At 57.0% G+C, this 24,049-nt stretch overlaps 1 protein-coding gene and 1 long non-coding RNA gene across 2 annotated transcripts in view; one reads left to right on the plus strand and one right to left on the minus strand.

Annotated features, from left to right (window-relative positions):
* Window positions 1-795: 795 nt before the first annotated feature.
* Window positions 796-5,798, minus strand: LOC116960346. Its single transcript, XR_004406329.2, has 2 exons — window positions 5,710-5,798; window positions 796-4,492 (listed from the first exon to the last, which is right to left on the minus strand). It is a non-coding gene; the product is annotated as an uncharacterized LOC116960346 (long non-coding RNA).
* Window positions 5,799-5,854: 56 nt separating this feature from the next.
* Window positions 5,855-24,049, plus strand: part of NKAIN1 (sodium/potassium transporting ATPase interacting 1) — a 38,370-nt gene continuing 20,175 nt past the window's right edge. Inside the window, exon 1 of the mRNA XM_032987540.2 lies at window positions 5,855-5,947. Within this exon, the coding sequence (XP_032843431.1) occupies window positions 5,894-5,947 (54 nt within the window). The 5' untranslated portion in view covers window positions 5,855-5,893. The remainder of the gene's footprint in view (window positions 5,948-24,049) is intronic.

The raw sequence follows: 24,049 nt of genomic DNA on the forward strand, positions 1-24,049 counted from the left end.
GCTCTGGGGCATCGCAGCGGCAAACCGTTCAAGGCATAATCCGAGCGCAGAGAAAATTGTTTTCTTAAACAGGTTTATTCCTCCAAGGGAGGTATTTGCTTGAGAGATTTCCACTATAAATTAAATCTTTCCTGGGATCCAGATAAACAGCCCCTGTGCAATAAAGCTGCTCCGGTGGGGAGCTGCCAGCTGCTTCCCCGCCTTTCGCTGGGGACTAAGGGCGCCAGCAGTGACCCCCTGACATGGCCCTGTGTGGCTGTCCCCATCCTCATCCCCGTCCTGGTCCTTGACTCTTTGGCAACACCAGCATCAGCAGGTGAGCCCAGCCGGCGGTGGATGTGGTACCCAGAGCACCCTGGCACTGTGCGGCGGGTCGGATCCTGCGCTGGGTGCTGGTGATCCCCACACTGGGCACAACGGAGGCATCACCGGGAGGTCCCAGCTCAGCCAAGGGCAGCCCTGGCCCTGCCATCCCTCTAATTACCTCCCTGTCCTTCCTCCAGCGCTTTTCCCACCTTTCCTCACTGCTGCTCTGAGGCTTCTAATGAATTTTGATAGTTACAATAAGCAAGTGATAATTTCTAAAAGAATGGAAAACAATTATTTGCTCTGTTGGGGGATTAGATGATATTTAGTCTCTATTTAATGGAAAACTAATTAAATTACATGAGCAAGTGAATAGAAATTTTTTGTTAATTATGAATTTTGCGAGCTACAAAGGCTAAATGATGATGGATTCTGTAATTTGCCGCACTTTTCACTAGACGCCGAGATAAGATGACAGCTGAGAAAGAATGGCGTGAATGCATTTTAATTTCTATATCGATTCAATAACAGTCGGCTGAACAGCGATCCATTAACGGTGATCCACAGGAGCTGACGTTGACTGGCAGGCTTGATGGCTAATTATGTTAAAATCAGGGAAAGGTTGGTTAAATAGATGCGTGTTTATTGCTGGAGGTGGTTGGGGAAGTCGCTTTGGTTCGGTTTGCTCTGTCGTGGCATTTCCCCTGGGCCCTGCGGGGCTGGGTGGGTGGAGGGTGCCCTGCGTGGGGTGACACGAGGTGTCCCGTGGGGTTTGGAGTCGCTGGGGATGTTCCCGGGCGAAGTGAGGAGGGATGGGTTCAGGGTCAAGGCCAGCAGCAGAGGTGCTGGGCGCGGGCTGATGCCCAGATTTGGGCTCCCCATCACAGAAAGCAGCCCTGACCCCAGGGCTGGGGCATCCCTGCCCACGGGGATGGAGCTCTCCCGACCCCAAGCTGGGGTGTCCGGGGGCAGAGGGGGAATCCCCGACCCCAGGACCGGGCTGTCCCTGTCCCAGAGCTGCTCTGTCCCAGCAGAGGAGCCACATCCAGCCCGGCTGCCCCGTCGTGAGGTGCTGGGCTGCACCTCGCCACCTCCCTCGTACTGCCCGGGCTGCTCTGCTTAATTAGGGGCTTATTAACATGAATCCCAGAGACCTTCACCCCTTGAGCAGCAAAGGTGTGCGTGTCACGGCTCTTCGGCCAAAACCCAGCCACCCACCTGCCTCTGGAGGGATTTAACCTGATCTAAGCACAAACCCCATCTCCACTCCCCATAAGGGGAATTACCTGACCGGCTCAATTAAGCGTGACCTGTGCCAATGATTTGCATGTGTTTACCCCGCACTGATTTACATAATGCATCAGAATAAATATCTTTTACCTGTCACCGTAACCCAGATAGATGAGGACCCTTTGAAGATTTCTTTGCCAATGAGCGTGCCAAAAGTCATCATTTTGTCTCGTCCTGATGACTTAGTGCCGTTAATTACTGCCCGAGTGGGTGAAAGATGCTCACCAGCCCCTTTGGCTCTGTTCCCTCCACAGCTCCCGTGGGCTGGCACCTCCCCGCCGGCCTCTACCAGGGACATCCTGGCACGACATTCAGTACAGATTTGCCCCAAGAGTTCACAGTCCAAGCCTGGACATTAGTTTCAGCTCCAAAGAAAGAAAAAAAATCAACCCCAAGAGCCCATGAGGAGAAGGGGGGTAAAAAGCCAACTCAAATGCCAGACCTTGGGGCTGCAAAACTGTGATGTCCCCTGGGTGTTTTCTATTAACCTAAACCCCTCTTTTTTTTCTTGTTTTGCCTTTTTAAAGGCAGAAAACAGCATCGCCACTCTGGCTTGCCTTGCAGCAGCTTTGCACCTCCTTCTTTCCCCCAAATAACTATTTGCTGGCTGCATCGGGAGTATTGCTGATGCTCATCTTGGGGGGTCACATTTTCTTTTCTGGTTCTGTTTGGAAATACTTAATAATTCTGGTGATGGATACAAGTGCCTGAAGTCCCGGTGTCCCGGCAGGGGCCCAGCTCTCCATGGCCCATCCCTACCTGCAGCTGAGGAAGGGGAGCTGGTGGTGTGACTTCCTTCTGTGCCAGAAATTTTTGAGGGGGGGGAAAAAATAAAAAATTTAAAAAGAACAATCCCTGTGTTGGTTTTCTTGAGCAAAAAATAGACATTTTTGGGTAAAAATACCAGTTTAGTGAAAACACCCTGTTTCCATGTGTTCTGTTTATAGCCCTGGCAGAGACATCTCTCTCAGGCGTAAGGATCCAGGCTTTTTTTCACTTAAAACACCCCTTTTTGGTGGAAGGAGATGATTCTGTGTACCTGGGGAAGTGATCCCACATGGCTCCTCCTGTCCTGTGGCCTGGCCAAGCTGGATTCAGCCCCGCTGCCAGCACCGAGGCAGAGCCATCATCTCCTGCTGTGCAAAAACCCGGTGTGAGGATGTCCCCGTGGCTGGTGACCTCAGTGGTGGCCATGAGGGACATCTCCTGTCACCCCCCATGGGATGTGGGGTGGCACCAAAGTGGCGGCTCAGCCCCAGGGAGGGGGGCAGCTCCTCTCCCATCTCCATTCCAAAGGGCCGGGATGGGGGTGGGAGCTGTACCCAGGCTCCTGGAGTGCAGGGATGCAGGATTTGGGATGGGGCTCCACCATCGCAGTGGGTGTTGGGGAAACTGAGGCCTGCCAGGGCTTGGTGGCAGCTCTGGGTGCACATGAAAACAGGCACCTTCACAGCTCCCCCCCCATCCCCATGAATGAATAACATGACCCTGATTTAATTAGCTCTGAATATTTCCTCCATAATTTTGGTCATCAGAGATTTTTCTTGAAAAAAAAAAAGCCAAGGGTTGTGGGGTCTGGAGGGCAGCAGGTTATGAGTGGAGCAAAAGACAAAAAGCTGGGCTTGTTTCCCACTCACTTGCAAATGAAGTTATCTCCTCGCCTTCTAGGGAAGCACCTTGATGTGCTATATTGACCTTTTTTAATCTAAAATTGATTCGTCGCAAAACTCCACCTGGTCGAGAGCCAGGCAGGACCTCGGCGCCATTGTAACAGTTTTCATGATTCTACATCGGGGTGTTTTGCCTTTCTCTGGTATTTTTTGGAGCTGATGGGGCGGGTTGAGCCGAGCAGATTTGCCTGGCCATTGCTAAGATGCTATGGGGTGGTTGGGTCCTCACCTTTTTTTGACACGTGGGGTGAAACCGGTCCCTCTGCTCTGGGTTTCTGCTGTGTTTAAATCGCAGAGGCGCCCACAAGCTCGATCCTGACGATGGGTCTGGTCCCCCCTAATGCACCCTGATAACTCCTGGAACCCTGGGACACCTCTGCCCATAGAGGTGGGGGTGATGGGGCCTCTCTCAGGCTCTTGGTGAGGACCTGGAGAAGATGGAGCCAGGTGATGGAGTCAAGCCCACAGCGGGGCCAGGCCCACGGGTGGGATCCTTGGCAGCCTGCACGGCGAGGCATGAGCGTACACAGGGCTGGTGGAGGTTGCAGCTCACCATGCACTCGCTTACCCAGCCTGAGACAGCGTGGAACAAATGCAGAGGTCCCCGTGTTTCAAACACCCACCGGCTCGGTCTGGGCTCAACCACCTGGACCCCTGGTTAGCCCACCTGGGCTAACCCACTGTGTGGTGTGGGTGACCCCACCGGGTGAACCTGCTGCGTTTTTGCGGCGTGGTTTTTGTGTTCATGGAAGCCAAGCTTTTTCTGCAAAGCCCCATCCTTCACCCATGCGTGGGCCTCCCAAAATGCTCCTGGGAGGGAGAGAAATTCCCACTACGGAGGATGAAGGGAAAGGTCCAGGTGTGATAGGTGCTGTAGACTGGTGCCAGCAGTGCAGGGGATGTGTGGTCTGGCTGGGCCCTGCAAGCTCGGGTGGGTCAGACCACGGCCAGGCCAACACTTGCACATAAATGCATCTGCGAGGCTGCAGCCCCGCGGACCCCGTGCAGAGCTGCTCTGACACCTGTGAAGGGGGGGGGGGGGGGGCTGGTTTAGGAGATGCTTCCTTACAAAAATCAGGGCTGAGGATTAAGAAATCAGGGAACTGAAAAGCAGCAAACTGTTCCCAAGTCCTTCTGCCGAGTGGCATTTCAGAGGGAGGTTTCTAAAAGCAGCGTCCCGGTTATTCCTCGGCAGATGTGCACTCTCCGGTCCCCCTGAAGGTGTGCTGTGAAAAAAAGAACAAAGGCGAGCCGGGTGGGTGGCGGTTAGGGGCCAGGCCCTGCCAGCTCCGCCTGCACCCACCTCCTGGCCCAGACCTGCTGGGTGGGAGCCTTCGAGCGCCCAAAGCCGGGTGGGTGGGTGCTGCCTCGCCTCTGGCCAGCGGTTGCTCCCGGCTCTGGTGCCGGACTGCAGAGCGGGGGGGTCTGGGGGGGGGGTCTTTAGCCCAGGGCTGGGGCATCTGTCCTCCGCCCTGCGAGCCCGGCTGGTGCCCTGGCAGGGCCACCCCGGAGCCCCAAGGCGGGGGGGGGGGGGGGGGGACACATGCGGGGTCTCTGCGCTGCGGGTCCGGGCACCACCCGGGGGCCGCAGGGCCAGGGGGGAGGGCAGCGGCTCACCAGCCCCCCCCTTCGCAATTGCAAATCGCCGGGGATTTAACCCAGCCCCACCTGGCTCCGGAGGAGCGGGGAAATCATGATAAAATAAAATTTAAAAATAGAAAAAAAAAAAAAAAAAAAGTCTGCGATTAAAAAGACAAATACTGACGATAACGTGCGGCGGCCCCCGGAAGCCGCCAAAGGGCTCGGCGCGGTGTCCCCGGCCCCCCCTCACCCCCGACCCCCTCTCCCACGCCCCCCCCCCCAGCCTCCCCCCCCTCCCCGACCTTCCTCCCCCCCCCTCGGCCCGGTCTCCCACCCCCCTCTCCGACCTCCCCCCCTCACCCGACCCGGTCCCTCCCGCTCCCCGGCTCGGTCTCCCACCCCCCCACCCCAAAACCTCCCCCCCCCCCCCCCCGCCCTTCCCCGACTTCCCCCCCGCTACACCCGACCCGGCTCGGTCCAGCCCGGCTCCCCTCCCCACCCCCTCCCCGGTCCAGCCCCCCCCTCCCCGGTCCAGCCCCCCCCTCCGGGAGCGCGTCTCGCCTTGTTCCTGCGGCCCGGCCCGCCCTGCCCGCCGCGCCCCCGAGCCCACCCGCCGCCTCCTCCCCGCCCGCCCCCGGGGGCGCGGAGCGCGGCTGTGCGGGAGAGACAATAGAGGGGCCGGGCGGGCTCCGCGCAAACCTGCGCGCCCCGGGGATGGATGGCGAGGTGTGCGCGGCCCCGGGGTGCCTGCACCGGGGGCTGGGGCTGTAGCGGGCTCGGGGGGAGCGGGGCTTGGCGGGGGGGGGAAGGCGGAGAAGGGGGGCGATGCCCCTTTCTGAGCCCAGCCCGCCTCTGTGCTAACCTGGCAGGATGCGGGAGGCGGCAGGGCTGCTGTGAAGAAAGTGCCGGGGCTGGCCGGAGGCTGGAGAGAGGGGCATGGTGCCCCCCTGATGCTCCCCGGGTGGCGAAGGGCAGGCTGGTGAGGAGCTGGAGGACGGCGACGCGAGGCCACGGTGGGGGAAATCCGAGGCTCCGGCGGGGAAACCATGGGGAGATGCAATGGGAGATGTACGCTGGTCGGATTCTGCTGCCTGCAGCTGGTAAGGCGAGGGGCCGTCTGCCGCTCATCAGCATGCCGGGTTGTGCTTTGTGCGAAATGTTGGCTGTCACCGTTACCCACTCCGTCTCGGCAGTGACCTTGCTGTGGGACCGGCTTGGGGATGCTTCACTGCCACCCAGAAAAAAAAAAAAAAAAAAAAAAAAAAAAGGCAAAATGAAAAAAAAAAAAATATATAATCATCAAGGAGGAACGAAATGCCACCCTCGTGCCCTGCCTCAAACCAGCGCTGGCTGGAGTTGCGGCTGGGGAGATGGATGCGAACCAGTTCCCTGTGCCGTCAGCGCCTGGGGATGCGTCTCCAGCAGGTGTGAGCTTTGTTCCCAACTGCAATCTCTTCCCTCCGAGTTTGCTCCTGCCGGCAGTTTCCCATCCTGGTGACTCCAAGGATCTTTCTTGGGGTGCCGGTCCCCCAAGTTGGGGCAACAGGGAAACTTGGAGCCGCTGCCAGCACTTTGTAAACTCTCCTGCTTCCGAGCGGGACCTGTCTGCCCGCGGCCGGGGGACGTCGGGATGTTGGGGGCAGAGAGAAGGGAGAGGTTTAATTTTAATAGGATTGTCGGTCTTCGTAATAATTAGGTGCCGTGCTTGCTGCTGCCTGCGAATCAATCTTCATCAGGCTGCTGACAGAGGCGAAGGGAGAATGGGGGGTATTTGGGGGGCTTTCTGGTAAAACCAACAGCGACGAGGTTGCGATTAATTATCCTGCCTGGGTGGTTCGTTAACGGAGAATCAGCATCCTACAACTTGCCCCCCGTGACCATGGCGGGGATCATTGCCGTGAGGAAAATGAGGGGGGGACTGCTGAAATGCGTGGTGATCAGTCAGTCCCTGATGCCCCTGGGGGCTGGCGGGGTGTGATGGGCTGGCTGGAGGCAGCGATGGAAATGGGCTCCGGATCTCCGCTCTGGAGATGATGGTGGCATCCTGCTGACGGGCACTTTCCTCCCGGCGTTGTTCTTGTTCTTCCTCCATCCTTGAGAAGGCAGCGAGCGGGGAGGGGTCCCCACTTGTGGATAGAAGGGGGGGACTGGGCTTTCCTGGGGGCGACACAGGCAGCTTCGAAGCCAGTCCTCGACATTGGGGAGCGGAGCCGCCGTGGGCTCATCCCCGAGCTGAAGTCCCGCCGTTCCCGGTGTGAATGTCCTCTCGTGTCCCTGGCTGTCCCTCCTGGTTTGCTCGGTAAAGTCTTGCTTTGCACTTCACTCACCTTCCTCCTTATTTGGGATAAATCCGATGGGTGTTTTCCAGGTGTGCAGGAGTTTCCTGGCTTTTGGTCACTTTTTTTTTTTTTTTTAAATTCAGCTCCCAAACAGGTTTGTTGTCATTTATTCCCTGAGATATCCCAGATCTGAGAGATTTTAATCTTTTTACTTTAGGGAAAGAACTGAATCGGCGTGAGCTCCTGGGCTGAGAGAGCAGTTCCTGCTCACACCCGGAGAAACTTTGCACTGCAGATTGGGGTCAGGCTTTCCTCTCCACGCCTTGCTCTGTATGTCCTGGTGCTGCTGGAATCCCCAAAGACTTGGCTCCAAAATTGTTCCTTACAGGTGGCCTTTCCACCCCAGGCTCACCCCGTACCCCAGCTCACCCCCTCCCAGCCTGCGGGATGCTCTCCCAAGCTCTTTCCCAGCTCTGGAGGCAGCAGCTTGCACCCCGCTGGCTGTGGGGAGATGCCCCCTGCCCCCAGCACCCCATCCCGCCGCAGTGGCACCCACCCACCCCACGAGGAAAAAGTGCTGCTGGGTGCCCTGCCCAGGGGGGGGTGGGGGGGTCTGGGTGCCCACCCACAGCCCTCGGCTGAGCCCCCTTGGGTGACCAAGGCCAGTATTCATCCCCGAGGTGGCGTGGCCGGGGTGTGTGGGCCAGGCGGTGCTGAGATTTGGGAGGGGAGGATGGGGACCGGGAATGACGCCCGCCCCCATCTCTGCTCCTCTCCTGCTTCAGCTGCTCTGTGCCACCCCCGACGTGGGGATGGCACCGGGGGGCTCGTATCCCCTCTGTCCAGGTAGTCCTGATGCCTGTCCTGGACCTTCTGTACTATGAGGGGGGACAGCTGTGCTCCCAGTGTCCCCAGCCATTGGAGCTGGCGTTGGACTGGTGTGTGCCGGGGCTGCCCAGGAAGCTGTGCCTCATTGCTACTTGTCAGCTTGTGCCAACAGCGGGGCTACCCAGCGAGCATGCTGGCTTGCTAAACCTCACTGGCAAGCCCGTGCCTCAGTTTACCTTGGACAAAGCAGCGCGGGTGCGATGCAGCCTGCCCTGGGGTGATGCCACCTTCTCCACTGGTCCCTGCTGCCAGGCCACCTTCCTGCAGGCACCTTCCCACGGCTCTGCGGGTGCTGCCGTGACCCCGCGGGCACCTTCTCACATCGCCATTGGTTTCCCCAATATTTGCAACCTGGTCCCAGGGGGATGTTGCCCTGGTCCCCTTGTCCCCCCTGGACGCAGGGGGTGCTCGTGGTGGCAGGGGATGCTCTACAGCTGCAGGGTGCTGCTGGCACCCACTGGGCACAAGGTCCACGTGCAAGGTCCCCCAAGCTGGCGTGGGAGAAGATGGGTGTGGAGAGGCCACGCACCCTGCCCGGTGCAGGCAGAGCCCTGCCTGCTCCACCCCACGCAGCCCAGACCTCGAGGCAGCGGTTGTGCCTGAACCAGTTTGGGAAACTGGTTTGAGGGCCGTGGCATGGCGGGGAGCCTGGGCAGCTGATTTGGAGCATCCAAATACCCTACATGCTCTTTCTCAGCTGCTTGGCGAGGCGATGCTGAGAGTGCTGGGTGTCTCTGTTCCCAGGGGACAAGCAGCACCCACCAGATTTTGCCACCATTTATGTTTTTTCTGCGGAGAAACTCCAGGGATCCAGTTGCCAGACACCCACTGGCCCTGCCTCACTTCGAGAGGGGCTGCCAGAAGAAATTTATGCTGATGGGGTGGGATGAAAGCAAAACTCTCAGGTCTTCGCTGGTCCTCCCCATCGCCTGGGAGACCAAATAACTGGCTGGGGAGTTTCACGGTGGCTTAGTAAACCTTCCTCTGGGATGCCCATTGTTGGGAAGATTCATCTTTTCTTTACGCGAAGATGAACTGCTGAGGTGGTTGGATGGAAAATGAACCAGAAGCGATACTGCCCCGCTCACCACTGCCAGCGTGGGCACCGGGTGGTGAGCGCTGCAAACCGTGACTTGTTAACTCTGAAGCCTACTGATGTCGGTTGCAGATCAGAAACTGTGAGCTGGGATATGGGGATGTGGACTCTGGAAGCTGAGGTCTGGCCGGATCCGTCTGGCTGCTGTCACGCACCCCTTGGCCATCCTGCTCCGTACCCTGTGGGGCTGTGCTCAGGCGCTGGCACAGGGCAGGTTTGCTCGAGCAGGCTCCTTCTCCATCCAGAAGCGGTGACCCCATTGGCTTCCCTGCAGCATGGGGCTCATCGGGGGGGTGGGATGCAGCTCTGGCCCCAGAGCTGGGCGGGGACAGGAGATGCCCAATGCTCCCACCTCTGCCTGGAAGAGCTCAGCGTCGCTCTGAACCAGGGTTTTTCTTCTTTGTTTCTCTCCATTTCCTTTAATTGGCTGGAAGAGCACAGCTCAGTTGGCACCTCCTGCCTGCCAGAGCCTGCCGGAGCCTGCCGGGCTGGCAGCATGCGGTGCTGTGCCGTGCCATGCTGTGCCACACCATGCCAGCCATGGCACCTTCCTCCCCCAGCCTCCCAGGGTCGGGGTGTGGGGAGAGGGGCTGTGGGTCCATCCCGTCCTGCCTGCCCGAGCCGTGGGGTTCGCACGGGGCACCGAGAGCCTCTGGGATGTGACCCCCACTGGTCGCTGAGCCTGGACAAGGAGCTGACAGGGTCGACCTAACGAAAGATGGGCGGAGGGAGATGATGGTCCCATCCCCTGCAACTCTCAACCAGCCCTGTGTGACATCCCCTTCCCCAGCAGGACCCCGCTGCACCCTCAGCGTGTCATGGCCCTGCCGTCCCCTGCCAGCCCCACCACCCCTCTTGCCCCCATTTGCCCATTTTTTAGTCACCACCCCATTTGCCCATTTTTTAGTCACCAACCCTCTGACACCGGCAAGAGTCAGCTGCTGCCACCGGCTGCCATCATCTTTTGTCCTCGTGTGGTTCCCACCGCGCCCGATCCCCGGCGTGGGGACGGCACGAGGACGGCAGGGCCAGAGCCACCCCTGGCCACCTTCCCGCTGCCGGGCAAGGGGGAAAGGAGCCCGGGCTGAACTCTGGATGGGGGTTTTCAATTACACAATTAAATGCACAATTAGGTATAATTACCAGCGCTCAGAAGGTGCGACTGTTCATAATAGGCATGTAATCTACTGCAGTCACTGTTTATACTGCTCGGCTCCGCTCCCTAATGATTATGGAAAGCTTTCACATTTGCATGGTTGCCATGGAAATGGGGGGCTGACGGAGGCATCAGGGATGGTGAGCCCCTCGTCTCCCCGCACCCCATCTCCGCAGGATGGGACACGGTGGGTGCGGTGACGCCTCCGTGCCTGGGGGTGCTGCGGGCTGGTGGGGAGGGATGGCGATGCTCCGGGGCTGGGCAGTGCTGAGGATCCGCAGGCAGCCCCGGGAGGGGAACCGCTTGTGTTAGAGGCATGAAAAACCCCAACCCACCTTGTCACCTCCCTGGGTGACCACCCCAAGAGGACGGGAGGGACTGTGGGTACGGGTGGCCATGGAGAAGCGTCCCAGCCTGGCGAGACCTCCGCGTGGACGTGCATCCTCCGGTGCATCCGCATTATTCACAGGCAGAGCTTTGCTTGACAGGCCGCTATAAAGGTTTATTGGCGCGCGTTTGGGAAGGCAGCGCGTTACAGCCCGCAATTAAAACCGCAATTAAAGTGCAGTACGTCTAAATTTGTAGGACCAGCTAATGTGCACCCAAGAGTATTAACGAGACTGGTTGAAGAACTCTCTAAATCATTCATGCTGGTTCGTAACAGAGCTGGGAGTGATGGGGACTGGAAAATAAATGTCTCTGAGGGCTGGGTTGTAGAGAAAATAAAGAGGATGAGACAGAAAACAGCTTGGCCCTACACTGGAGCCATGAGAGCATGGGAAGGAAAGGCTGATGCACAATATGATCAGCAAAGCCTAAAAGCTGGTGGCCTAATTGGTGTCTGGGAAAATGAGTCCAGCCAAACTTGATCTTCTTTCTTATTGAGCTCACAAGTTTGGCTTCTGAAAGGGACTGAGCTGCCATGATAACGTTTAGATGCCGATAAGCAATTTGATTTAATCTCAGGTGGCTTTCTGTTAGGAAAAAAATTAGCACTATAAAACATCAATGATGCTCGTTTCAGTAACAGAAAGAAAGAAAAGAAGGAATAAAATAATTGCCAGAGAAAACGTGCAGACTGATGGGATGGTGGCGAGCATCAGGCGAGTTGGGGACAATCCCCTTGGTATCCCCCCACATCCCTGCCAGCCCAGGGGGCAGCCGGGTCTCCCATCCCAAAACACATCCCAAGACATTGGGAGGGGGTCGGGATGAGAGAGCTGAGGTTGGAAGATGTGTCAAAGTGGCCTCTTGAGAAGCTCAGTCTCTATGTCTGGTCTGAGGGAAGGCGAGGAGGTGGAAGAGATTCCCAGTACCGACAGTCCTTAATGCAGGAGAAATAAGGCAAAAACAGCGGGGTCTGGGGAGAAAAGTGGCTTTTTATCTCTGAAGGTGATTAACTGCAGCAAGGAATTACCTCTGGGTGCGATGGCTTTTCCCCGCTGCCTTTGGCCAAGGCTTGCCCCCAGCTCAATGCAGGCGGGCAGCTCTGTGCATTGTGGGGGGTGCAGGGGACCGTGGGGATGTCCCCACGCCGGTGACAAGTGGCTGCGTTTGGGAGGTGCCAAACACCCTGGGTTGTGTACCGGCAGCGAACCAGTTGGTTTTGCTGCGGGAACTCGCTGCTCATGGATCGATGAACATCTCGGCCAAGCTCCTCGTGCCTTTATTTGTTTGCCGACTCGGAGCCCCGGGGGATGCTCTCGCCAGCCCATAGACACCGATGGCTCCCACCACTTTTTCCCCCTGCAACAGAGCTGTCTGCTCCTCTCCTGCCAGTTTCTCTGGAGAGAAAGAACAGGGAGGACTTGGAGGGGCTGAGTAATTGAGCAGGGAGAAGGATTCTGGGCTTAAATGGTTCAAAACTCATCGCAAAGAAATTAAATTCCTGATGGGAACCCCTTTCTGGGACTCGGACCCGGCGATGAGCCTGCGGCTCTGCCAGCTCTGCACTGATCCTGCCTCACTTGCAAATGTCCATGCAGCGGTGGGTTACGGCTGCCGGGGGGATGCTGGGTGTGGGCACTGGAGTATCAGCATCCTTCCAGCCTTGTGCTGATGCTCCGAGGCTGGAAAATGGCTTTGTAACCCGTCAGCCGTCGCACATCACAGGGGTCCCGCTGGCATTGCCTCCCTCCGTGGGGCTGGGGAGCCCTTGGGGTGCTCCAGCCATCAGTGGGTACCGTGGCTTGGGGATATCCTTATGGAAAGGGGAGAAAATGGTCAAGAGCACAGGGCAGGGATGAAAGACCCACAAAACCCTGATGTTCCCATCAATGCCGGCCGCCCGTCTTAACAGCTCCTCCAGCACCGGCCGGCGAGATGCAGGTTATTACGTATTGATCACTGCAGTGCCTGGCCAAGCCGAGCTGCAGGCACGGGCGGCTTCAGACCCCTCTCATCCCGGTGGTCCAGGCTGTATCCCCGTCCCTCATCTTCTTGGGATGCTCTGGGATGTCTTTGTCCCCAAAAACTGGGGGCAGTTTTTGGCTGGAAGTGGTGGAGCGTTGGGAGTTGAATGAGGAGAAAATATGCTGCCCAAATCCCAGGGGGTTGATCAGAGGGGCAGAGGGGCTCAGTATGGGCCCCTTGGTGTCTTTTTTTTCTTTCCCCCATTTGAAAGCAGCTATTTATTTCAATTTTAAAAATATGTACATAACATCCTGGAAAACTGGAAAGACAAAGTCGGCAGAGAGCAGCCCTGGTCATATTTAAACAGGACATTAAACCCCAAGTGGTTTATTAATAAGATTAATAACAGCTCCCATGTGCTTGGCTGGGAAATTTCAGCCGTCTTTGGTTTTCACTCTGCAGCAGGAGATTTGGGGAGAGAAAAACCCAATTGCCCAAGTGTTGCTTTGCCTGCACCTGGATGGGAGTGGTTGGGCAGGATGAGGCTCCCTTCCAGCCATCCCTCCCACCCCACCCTGATGAGTGCCATACGCCAGCACATCCTACCTTGTTATTTAATAGTGATTTTTATAGCTAGTTGCCCTCTCACTGGGATGGGAGATGTTGCGGGGACCTGCGTTGGTGTTTCCCCCCTTCCCCATCAGGGATCGGCTGCTGGGAGCTCGCAGGGAGTTGGGGGGCTCAGCACGGGTGTTGGGGGGCTTGGCACATCCCGGCGGTGCCAGGGAGTTTAGGAAACAGGAGCTTCAGAGTAGGAATATGGGAAGACATAGGGTGGGTTTTGAGTGGTACAGCTGGGCTGGTCTGATTCCCAAAAGCACGTACAAGTATTTGGAGGGCTGTAGGGGGGACTCTATTGGAGGGGGGACCCCACACAGAGATGCTGGGGACAGTTTCTGCCCTGTTGCTCTTGTCCCTGCGTGGTCCCACGTGTCCTCCATCACTTTGTGGCTTGAGGCAACACGTGAATCAAGAAAATCCTCCCAACGCTGTTTTGTGAGCCCGGGAGGGGACTGTGGGGTGGGCTGGGGAATGGGGGTGTCCCACGAGCCCCTTGGGGACCTGTGGAGGTTCCCCAGGAGCACCCATGTCAGCTCAGTCCTGTATTGGCAGGGGACCATCTGCTCCCACCCCTCCCGGGGACTGTGGCTACATAAAGGGGTGCAGGATCAGGCCCAGAACCCTCCCTAGTCAAACATCACATCCCTGCAGTCCCCAGACAGGGATCGAGCTGTGGGGGCACAGATCTTTCCACGGGCTATTCCCCTCAAAAAAAATCCTCCCCGCCACCCTCAACCCTTCTTTCCCCATCAGGGATCGGCTGCTGGAAGCCCACAGGGAGTTGGGGGGCTCAGCACAGTTGTTGGGGGGCTCAGCACATCCTGGTGATGCCAGGGAGGATTTAGACAGCAGGAGCTTCGCGGGAGGGATGCAGGAGGGCGCAGGGTGAGTTTGGAGGTGTACACAAGTATCTGGGGGGCTGCGGCAAATCTGGCTGCAACCCCCCCCAGTGCTGGTGGCCCCCCCTGAGCTGAGCTGGGGGGTGTTGGCAGCCCATGGTGGGGGCCGTTTGGGAATCACCCAAGCAGGGGACTTGCCCACGCAGCCCTTTGTCACACGCACACAGGCAAGTTGGTCACATCCTGGCTCTGACCCAGCAGTGGGGACCCGTCCCCTTGGGGGGACACTGGGGGAGGTGGCACTGCAGTGCGGTGCAGCCCCCGGCGCTGAGCACCCCTTGGACATCCTGGGGGCTGGTGGGGACAGCAATGGCACTGCAAAGCCACCGGTACTGGCCGAGCTGTCGAGCTGTGTCCCAGCACCCTCATCATCCTCGCTGCCCAGATTGGGTGTCATCCAAGTAAGGGACACGGCCACCGTGCCTGGCCTGGTATCACAGCCATGCAGGGGACACAACCAAGGGCAGGTCACAGAGCAAGCTCTGAGGGCTGGCCTACTGCTTGATTCTCAGGCTAATTACCTTGATTAGAGTTAATTAGCACTCTGGGTCTCTCTGGTCCCTTCCCATAACTGGATCGATAGTGCAGCCACAGAGGCACAAAGCAGAGCCCGTGTCCCAGGGGCACAGCGGGTGCTGGGGAGCCGGAGAGGAGCCAGTGCAGAGCGGCTTTGCTTCCCTTGGTCTCTTGCCAGGGAAAGAAATTGCAAAAACCTTTGATGGGATGGATTTGGGAAGCCAAATGGCTGGGGGTGGCCTGGCTCTGCCTCAGAGAGTGTCCCAGCTGGGACTGGGGGATGCAGGGAGTCGTGGGCACATCGTGCTGGTGCTGGAGTGGTTGGGCACGCTCGTGCCGTCCCGCAGGGACACCCAGGTACAAAGCCCCAACTGGGAAATGTCCCAGGGGAGCGGACAGTGCTTGGGGTGAGAGTGGAGGGTGCTCTGGTTGGAGTGGAGGATGCTTGGGGTCTTCATGCGGGATGCTCAGGGTGAGAAGGGAGGATGCTCGGAGTGGGAGTGAAGGATGCTCAGGCAGCACAGCGCGGGACGCTGAGGCTATAACAGGAGCCCATGGGAAAACCTGTCTGCTCTCTAATTCTGGGCAATAATAGCTCAGATTAATGGTGGTCCTCAGCTATTGCCTGGAAATGTCAAGCTGAGAGTCCTTGTCCCGTCCCCCTCGGGGCTCTCTCCTGCACACACATCCTCCCCCTCCTCCTCCACTGCACCGATGGCCAGGAGCGGGGGGAGGCCAGGCAGCGTGGCGGGGCTGGCTGCGGGGTTCAGCTGGGGTCCCTGATGCCTTGAACCGTGTCCCCCAGCCCCAGGAAGGGACCCACCACCCACCCCGGCACGGGGTGGGCAGCTTTGCACAAACCCTTTGCAGGCTCCAATTTGTATTTTCTCTTTTTTTTCCCCCTATTTTGGCTCAGGAACCAGCCTACCCCCCCACCCCCCAGGGGCACAGCATCCCCATCTGTGCCTCTGGGTCCCCCCCTGCTCCTGTCCCCTGCTGTCCCCTCTTTTGCTGCCACTTCCAGCCCATCACCAGCCGGTTGCCAGTTCCCCTCAGCAGCTGCCGGGACTCTCAGGCGAAACTATCTTTTCCTGGCCCCTTTTTGTAGCATCTGGTGCAGTTTTCCCTCAACTCGGGGAGGGGGGGACACAGCAGGAGCCTTGTGATGGGCACTGGGGTTGGCAAGGGGCTGTCACCGAGTCCCCATGGCAGTGTAGGGACCGCTGGCACAGTGGCTGGTGGGGTTGTCAGAGTGCTGCAAGGTTTGGGGGGGTCTGGGGGGTGCTTGTTTGCTCCCCAGGGCTAGAGATGGCACTGGGGGCTTGCTGGAGGGTAGCCTGTGTGTATTGGTGGTGGCATCCCTCTGGCATGGCATCATGGCCACTGGGAGCCCCGTGGCTACTGCAGCCGTGCTTTGGTAGGGACAGAGCTGCGGGGCTGGGACCAGGCGTGAAGCTCATGGGGAGTGGGGCCGGTCCCCAAGGGCTGGGGGTCCCTGAGCCCAGCCTGGCTGTGCCTCCATCCCCTCTGGCTCTTGGCTCTGCCATTGCAGCCCTGGCCATGGTCACATCCCCTCGCCCTTTGCTCCTGGGGGACACGCAAGATATCACCCCCCCTTTCTTTCCCCTGGGAGAGACATGGGGCAGAGCTGGAGGGACAGGGAAGCACGTGCAGGCTCAGTCCTGAGATCTGTTTTATTCCTTCCTGATAAGTTGCATCATGTCTGGAACTCAGTGGCTCCAAACAAGGATTTAATTTGGCAGCAGCAGGCTGGTATTGTTATGACCAGCTTGATAAACACCAATTGACTGTTAAGGGATTTTTTTATATATTTAAAAAAAATTTTTCCCCCTTGAAACTCAACAGTTGTGTGGATGATGGTGAATGGAGGCTGCTGTGGGCTGGGGCAGGTCATGACGGGGTGGAGATCCCTGTCCCATGCCCGGGGCCACCAACCTTCCTTGGGCTGCAGCTCACCAGATTTCAAGGCAGCCCCTGCCAGGGCTGCTGCCCCTTAAGCCCAGCCTGGATTTAGCCCTGGGCTGCAGGGCTGAGCTCAGGACCGGTGATGGGCAGGGTGCTGGCAATGCCCGTGCCTGGCGCTGAGCACGGCTGGTCTGGGAAGTGCAGGCGAGCGATGCTGTGGTAAATGTGGGGTCTCTACCTGGGGTTCTGGTGGGTATCAGGGGCCGTATTTAGGGACACCCTCACCCATTTTTGGCCAGTTTACGCCCCATTGGGTGCAGGTCCTCCCTATCATCCCATGAGCATGAGCACTCCCACCCCACCGTCCAGGAGATGGGTGCTGCCCCCACGTTTGGCACCCACAGGGTGCTGCTGCCGCAAACCATCCCCCTTTTGGGTGCACCCACAGGAGGGATGAGGATTTCCATCTCAAAATTTGGGGGAAGATCCAGCCCAGAAGCACCCATGGCCTGGACACGGGACTGATGCTCCCATCACCTCCTGGGATCCCCACAGGGGTCCCCTCATGGGAAAAGGGGTCTGGGGCTCTCCCTGTGTTCCCCTGCTCCATCTTCTCCTCTGCTGGGGGGGGATGCTGACCCCACTAATGACCCCGACCCCGCTAACACCACCACCTCCTGCCTCGCAGCAGCCCCCCTGGCCCTAATTATTTTGAATCAAGCCCCCCTCAAAGAAGGAGCTGTGTGGCGGCTGGGTTGGGGACAGGGGTCCCCAGGGGGAGGTGGCACTTGCCAAACAAAACAAACCCAGCCCTAACAAAGGAGCTTGAATTATACATGGGGCACGGCCTCGCCGCCTGCCCGGCAATTAGCAGCACCCTCGTTAGCAGGGTCAATGGCGGGGTTGGTGTCCCTCACCCAGCAGAGTAGGGCATGGAGCAGGGGGACAAGGGGAGAGTCCCAGCACCCTATTTCCCATGGGGGGACCCATGGTGGGACCCCAGGAGGTGGTGGGAGCATCAGTCCTGTATCCAGGCCATGGGGGGGTCCCATTTGGGGACCTCAGGAGTCCCCCCCCAGCCCTGTGTCTAGGCCGTGGGTGCTGCTGGGTTGGGTTTTCCTCAAACATTTTGATATGGAAATCCTCATTCCTCCTGTGGGTATGCCCAAAACGGAAGGATGGCCTGGGGCAGCACCCATCACCCAGCTGGCAAAGCCGTCCCATGTGGTTATGGGGGAAAAACCAGCTTTTTGGGGGAAAATCCCAGTTTCCCTGATGTGAGGCTGGCCCTGATGCCAGAGCAATGGGCTTATGTCCTTGTTGGATGCAGGGGACTGACAGCCGTGCCAGCGCTGCTGCGGGGCTTGAGATGTTTGGGGAGGGGACATCATCCCCCCGACAGCCGCGATGTTGTCACCTGTCGTGACATCCCAGTGTCACACCTCGTCATCAAAGGCTGCGGCGGGAAGGCCCCAGGGCGGGTGCAGGGCTGGATCTGGCCCCAGGAGCTCCCCATCCACCACCATGCAACAAAGGAACTTGTAAAAAGCAACCCCAAAATCCACCTCCCCCGAATGCAGTGGGTATAAAAAGAGGACGAACCAATTAATAAAAGCAATTTTTATGGATGTTTAAGAAGTCTCTAATGAGCTCCCATCCGCGGCAGCCGCTAATCGCTGCGTTTAATAATGCGCCGGTGGTCACAGCACGCTCTGCTGAGGCGCCTTATTAAATCCTCTCCGCGATGAATGGGAAAGGTATCGGCGGGTTTAACAGCACCGGCTCTTTCGCGAAAGGAATTGTTCAAAATACTCAGGTTTCTGGTTTTATTAGGATGGTGCATCCCTTTGAGTCCCTCTCCAGCTCTGATCCTCCGGTTTGCGGTTGTGCTGGATGCGGGTGGCTGCTCTGGTCCTGCGGGATCGCAGCCCGGGGCTGGACCGCGGTCCCGCTGCCGCAGCAGTGAGGCTCCACTCCCATCCCTGCTCACGGGTGACAGTGGTGGCGATGGGGGGAAATTTAAGGAAAATGCTGGATGGGGTTGTTATTAAATCCCTCAATAGATAATGAGTGGTAGTAATGATGTCCTGTGCAGACCTTTGCTCCTTAAAACACCCCAAAAAGCATTGCAGGTGCTTGGGGAAACAGCCAAGTCCTTTCCATGCTGCCTCTGACCCCGGCTGCTTCTCACCACCCGGTAGCTCTTATATTCAGCCCATGGGAAGATTTATCCTTGCCTCACCAGCACCCATGGGTGCCTCAAGCATCTTCTTGTGGGGTGCTGGGGTGAGGGACACATCGAGCCAGGAGGAGACCCCCAAACTCCTCCATGATCTTGGGGCCAGTATTCATTGTAGAAATAAGAATAAATCCCCAGTTCTCCAAGAAACTCTGGCCCATGAAGGTTTCACTCACCCTGGGCTGAGTACAGGCATGACAGCCCTGCCTGCGACAGTCAGCGTTGCCCCTCACCAGGCGTTGTGGCTGCCTGTGGGCCAGGGAATCACTCTGAGGAGAGGGAAACCCACAGGGTTGTCGTATAAATCCCTTTTATGCTGGTAGCCACGTCCTTGTGGGCTGCTGGGCAGCTGAACCTCTTAAACCTGCGTCTCAGGGTGGTTTTATCCTGTATTTCAAGGCTAAAAAATTGGATAAGTGCTGGAAGAAACACCCACATTTGCAGGGCTCTGTGGGTACACCCAGTCACCCCCGGGTACCACCTCCGGATGCCACGTTCATCCCTCCAGGATGCAGGAGCATCCCCTCCTCCTCCAAAACAGCTCTACCCTCCCATGAAAATAAATATTTTGGGAGCCACGCGTGGTTTTGCCTCCCCACCGACTGCTGCCGGCTGCTCCTTTCACAGCGGCATCGCTCCGAGGGATTATTTTTGCTCCCTGGCTCATTAACGGGGTTGTTACCAGGCAGATTTCCTCACCCGATTTTCTCCTTCCCAGCCTGCGGGTCGTGGGAGGAGGGACTGCTGGTTTCCATAGCAATGCGCTTGGCTTTAATCAGTATTTCTTTCCTGGGAGAATTGATTACGAAAGGTGTCACTAAATAAGTCAGTAAATTGGATTTTTTTTTTATAATATTTTTTTTTTTTCTCCCCTCTGTCGGATTATATTAACGGTGTCTTTGAGGCGCCATTTGAGATCAGGGGGAAATTACCTCTTGCTTCTCGCAGATGTCAGGCTAAAGAACTTAACCAGGAGAATTAGCATCGAAATTGCCTGCGGCTTAATCCTTGTCCAAATGGGCTCGGCCCCTGCAGGCTGGTGGGGACATCTCAGCCAGGATCCGTCTCGTCCCACCCGGCACAGCGTCTGGTGGGTTTTTGCAAATTTTTGGAGACCAGATTGTCCCACTCCTCCTCTCTCCAATGGCCCAAAGCTGTTTTTCTGGAGCAGCTGTCTCCTGCTCACTCCCCATCTTTGTCCAGCCCCAACATTTGTCTGTGTCTCACCCCCAGAATTTGTTATTTAGAGGGTCGGGATCCCTGTATCACTCCCAGTTCCCCATCTTGTTTGCTGTACCTGTGCACACCCCAAATTTAAGCCCAAGATCCCCCATATTTAAGTGCCAAATCCCCCAAATCTAAATCCAAGATCCCCCAAATTGAAGCCCAAGAACTCCCAGATCTAAGCCCAACATTCCCCAGATTTAAGCCCAAGGCCTCCCAAATTTAAGACCGAGATCGCCCAGATCTAAGCTGAAGATCCCTCAAATTTAAGCCCAAGATCCCCAGACTTAAGCCAAAGATCCCCTAAATTGAAGCCCAAGATCTCCCAAATTTCAGCACAAGATTGCTCACCTCTAAGCCCAAGATCTCCCAGGTTTAAACCCAAGATCCCCCAGATTTAAGCCCCAGCTCCACCCCCCCAAAGCTGGAGCAGAGCAGGATCAGTCCTCGGCCCTATGGTGTGCTGATGGCTCCATCCTTACTGAGCACCAAGCGCTTACGAGGCTCTTCCTCCCCCCATCAGCAGTGGAACAAGGGGTTGGGTGAGCGGTTGGGTCTCCGTGGGCGGTGGGGGATGTCCCCTTGGTCACTGTGTCCCACGGGCGAACCAGCACCAGAGGAGATGCCGGCCAGTCTGGGTGCTGGAGATGCTCTGCCAGGGCCAGGGATGTGACTCCACTTGGCATCTCCAGACTCACAGGGAGAAATCCCCCCTGCTCCAAACGATTCCTCATTTGCTCAGGGTTCTTTTTAGGTTTTGTGCTCCATTTTAATTAATTCTCAGCCTCTCAGTGGCCATACTGCTAATGTGCTTTCTGCTGCAAGTCTCCAGCATGATGACAAACCACAGCTTGTTGTGGCTAATTGAGGCATGTGATTAATCCCAATTTTCTTCATCCAAAAGGCTGTTTGTTGAAGCTGGCTTCCGTAGGGGACGGTTGCTGATGATTTGGAGACAGCAAGTGCCTCCGAGGCTGAGCCAGGGATCAGGGACCTGTGCTGGACCAGGGCAGGGGGGTTATTTGCTGTGGGATGGGATGGAGTAGGGGGGGATGGGGTGCAATGGGATAGAGTGGGGTGGGATGGAATGGATGGGGTGGGGTGGGATGGGACGGACGGTGAGTTGGATGGGATGTGATAGATTGGATGAATGGAATGCATGGGATGCATAGGATAGATGGGATGGGGTTGATGGATGGGATGGATGTTATGGATGTGATGTATGGAATACATGGGATGCATAGGGTGGATGGGGTGAGGTGGGATGAGATGAATGGACGGAACAGCAGGCTCCCCTGTTCACGCTCCGTCCCAGACGCACGGCTGGGTTATTTGGGTGCAGCACGGGGCTGTAAGGCCCCTTCACTTCCCCCTCGGATTCCAGATGGATTTGCTCTAACCCGCAGCCCAACTTCTCTATTTGTGCTCTGCTCCTGGGTCCCACTGGTCCCCTGCGCAGGTTCCCTCTGCAGCGCTGTGCCGCTGGCCTCTGCCCATGTCTGCTCTTCTCTTGATTTCTCCTTGTTGCCTAACTTAGGCTAAAAGTTGTCGTTCAGCGAGATTCAGTCCAAATCCCATCTCTCTGTGCCAACCCAGCAGTCCCAGCCCTGCTCCCGTGGGTTTGGAGCAGCTCTCAACCTGGTGGCCTCAAGGCACAGCCTTTCTCCAGGGGTGGAGCTTCTGGTCTTTACCACCCCTCCGTGCCTCAGTTTCCCCGTTAGACCTGCTCTGATGGAGCTGATCACCTTGACCGGGAGAGCAAATGCTCCCTGGTGCAGCGCTGAGCGGGGCCAGGCAGGACTTAGCTCCTTTTCCAATTAAATTGAGGCACAGCACAGAGGTGCACAGCACGCAGGTGGTGCAGGATCAGCCCTTCCCCAGCCATCACCATGCCCTTGGCGCTTCAGCCCCGCAGCTGTGAAAGCACCTCAACCTCACGGGAATGGATGGCTGGGTCCCGCTGGGGTTGCAGCCCCGTGCCTCAGTTTTCCCTCCATGGCAAGTGCCTCCTCAGGCACCGCTGCTGTCTCCGGTGCACATTTCCCCCGCAGGGACACTGCTGGCACCTCCTTACTCCATCCCATGAGTGCCACCACCCCACGTTCTCTCCACCAAGGGGACCACAGGGTCCTGGGTTGTTTCAAGGATCGTTTGCAAGGTCAGGCTGGGTGGATGCAGAGCAGCACAAGTTTGGCGTTAACGGGATCATCCCGGCTCCTTTCTGTGGGGACACTGACATGGATTTGTGGCTCCAGAGCAATCCCCAAGGGGACGGAGCAATTCCCTGTGGGAATAAAGCCTGTCGTGCAGAAGGGCGCTGCTCTGGAGCCAACCTCTGATGGGCAAGTGGGGAATTGAGCTGCTTCGATTTCCTTGGCTTTCGCTCGGCTTGGAAATGTTTCCTTGCTGGGAGGCAAGAGAAAAAAAAAAAGTCTCATCTCAGCGTTTGTAGGACAGCGAAAAGAATAGATGTAATCTTGTATTAAAGTTAAATACATGCAATATTGTATTAAAGTCAAATAGCTATAATACCGTGTTAGACCTAAACTAGCCTGCTTGCGGGGAAATTTGAAATTCATGATGTTTGCTGTGAAAAAAAAACCCTATCAAAATTCCTCTGGGGGTAATGACCTGCTGCAGGTCCTTGCTGGGAACATCGGAGCCAGCAAGCGACAAATCCACCCAAAACCTGCAGTTTTGGGAGCTGACTGGCCCAGCAGTGGCTCAGGGCTTTGTTTCAGTAGGTGTAAATCAGTAAGAGCCCAGGGTGGTGATGGAGCACCCCTTTCTTTGTGGGAACACCCACTGCTCCGGGTTTCAGCATTCCCGACATCTCAGAGCACTGTGAAGGTTTGAGGGTGTCTCCCTGTGCTGTGCCTCAGTTTCCCTTCCTTGTGATGGAGCCAAGACAGGAGGTGGGTGGGTTTAGTCTGCCTTGTGCAAAGGGCACTTTGCAACCCTTGGGCTACATTTAGGAGATGATATTATTACTACTACTACTACTACTACTATTATTATTATTATTATTATTATTATTATTATTATTATTATTATTATTATTATTATTATTATTATTATTTCTATTATAGTTGTGAATTAAATATAATAATACTACTAATACCAATACCAATACTAATACTAATACTAATACTAATAATATAGCTGCTAGCCACCCCGAGGCTGCATTTCCCAGCCCTTTTTGTACGGAACCCCCTGAGGATGGATGGAGCCTGGAGCCTGGATCTGGGGTGCGAGGCTTGGAGGGGACCCAGCCATGTGGGTGCTGGGGTCTCCCAGGGGGGCTGGGGCTGGGTGCAGTGGGTGGCCTCGCCCCCAGGGGTGCAGCACGCCCCAGGGCTGTGGCCAGCCCCCCCCCCAGCAGGTTGCCGGCGGCGGGCTCCTGGGGCGCAGCGTCTAGACAAGCGCATCCAGCCGGGGCTGCTGCTGCGTTCCCATGGCAACGCTGCCGGATGCGATGAAATGAAATAAATAACCAGGGATGGGGAGGGGGGGGGTGAAAATAGGTGAGAAGAAGGAAAGCCCTTTTTCTTGGGTAGGTGATGGGGAGCTGTGGCAAGGGATCCTGCGCACCCCAAGTATCTTCCTGTGCCCCCGGCACCTGCAGCCACATCCTGGGGATCTGGGATGCTTGAGCCACGTGCTGGGAGCTCCAGAATCCAGCGATGCCAGCACTGGGGGGCAGAGAGGGGCTGCACAGAGGCCAGGAGCCCCCCAAAACCTGCTGGCATCAACAAGGGGTTGCAACAGCTTCATGTATCTTTCACCTCATTTTTTGCTCCTGCTGTGTTTCGCAAGGGGACTGCTGAGTCCCAGAGCATCTTGTTGGCCAGTGGACTCATCCTGCTCATCACCACCTGATACTGGAGAGCCATTGAGGCTCTGGCGCCTTTAATTTCTTTTCTTCTGTGATTTCATGAAGGCTTTTGCAAGTTGGAAGTAGGTCAAGAACTTGTTTCCAAGTCATTAAATGAAGTCCCTGGGTTCA

This window comes from Tyto alba, unplaced genomic scaffold (assembly GCF_018691265.1).
Source record: "Tyto alba isolate M040663 unplaced genomic scaffold, T.alba_DEE_v4.0 Super-Scaffold_20, whole genome shotgun sequence".
In the NCBI taxonomy this organism is placed as follows: domain Eukaryota; kingdom Metazoa; phylum Chordata; class Aves; order Strigiformes; family Tytonidae; genus Tyto; species Tyto alba.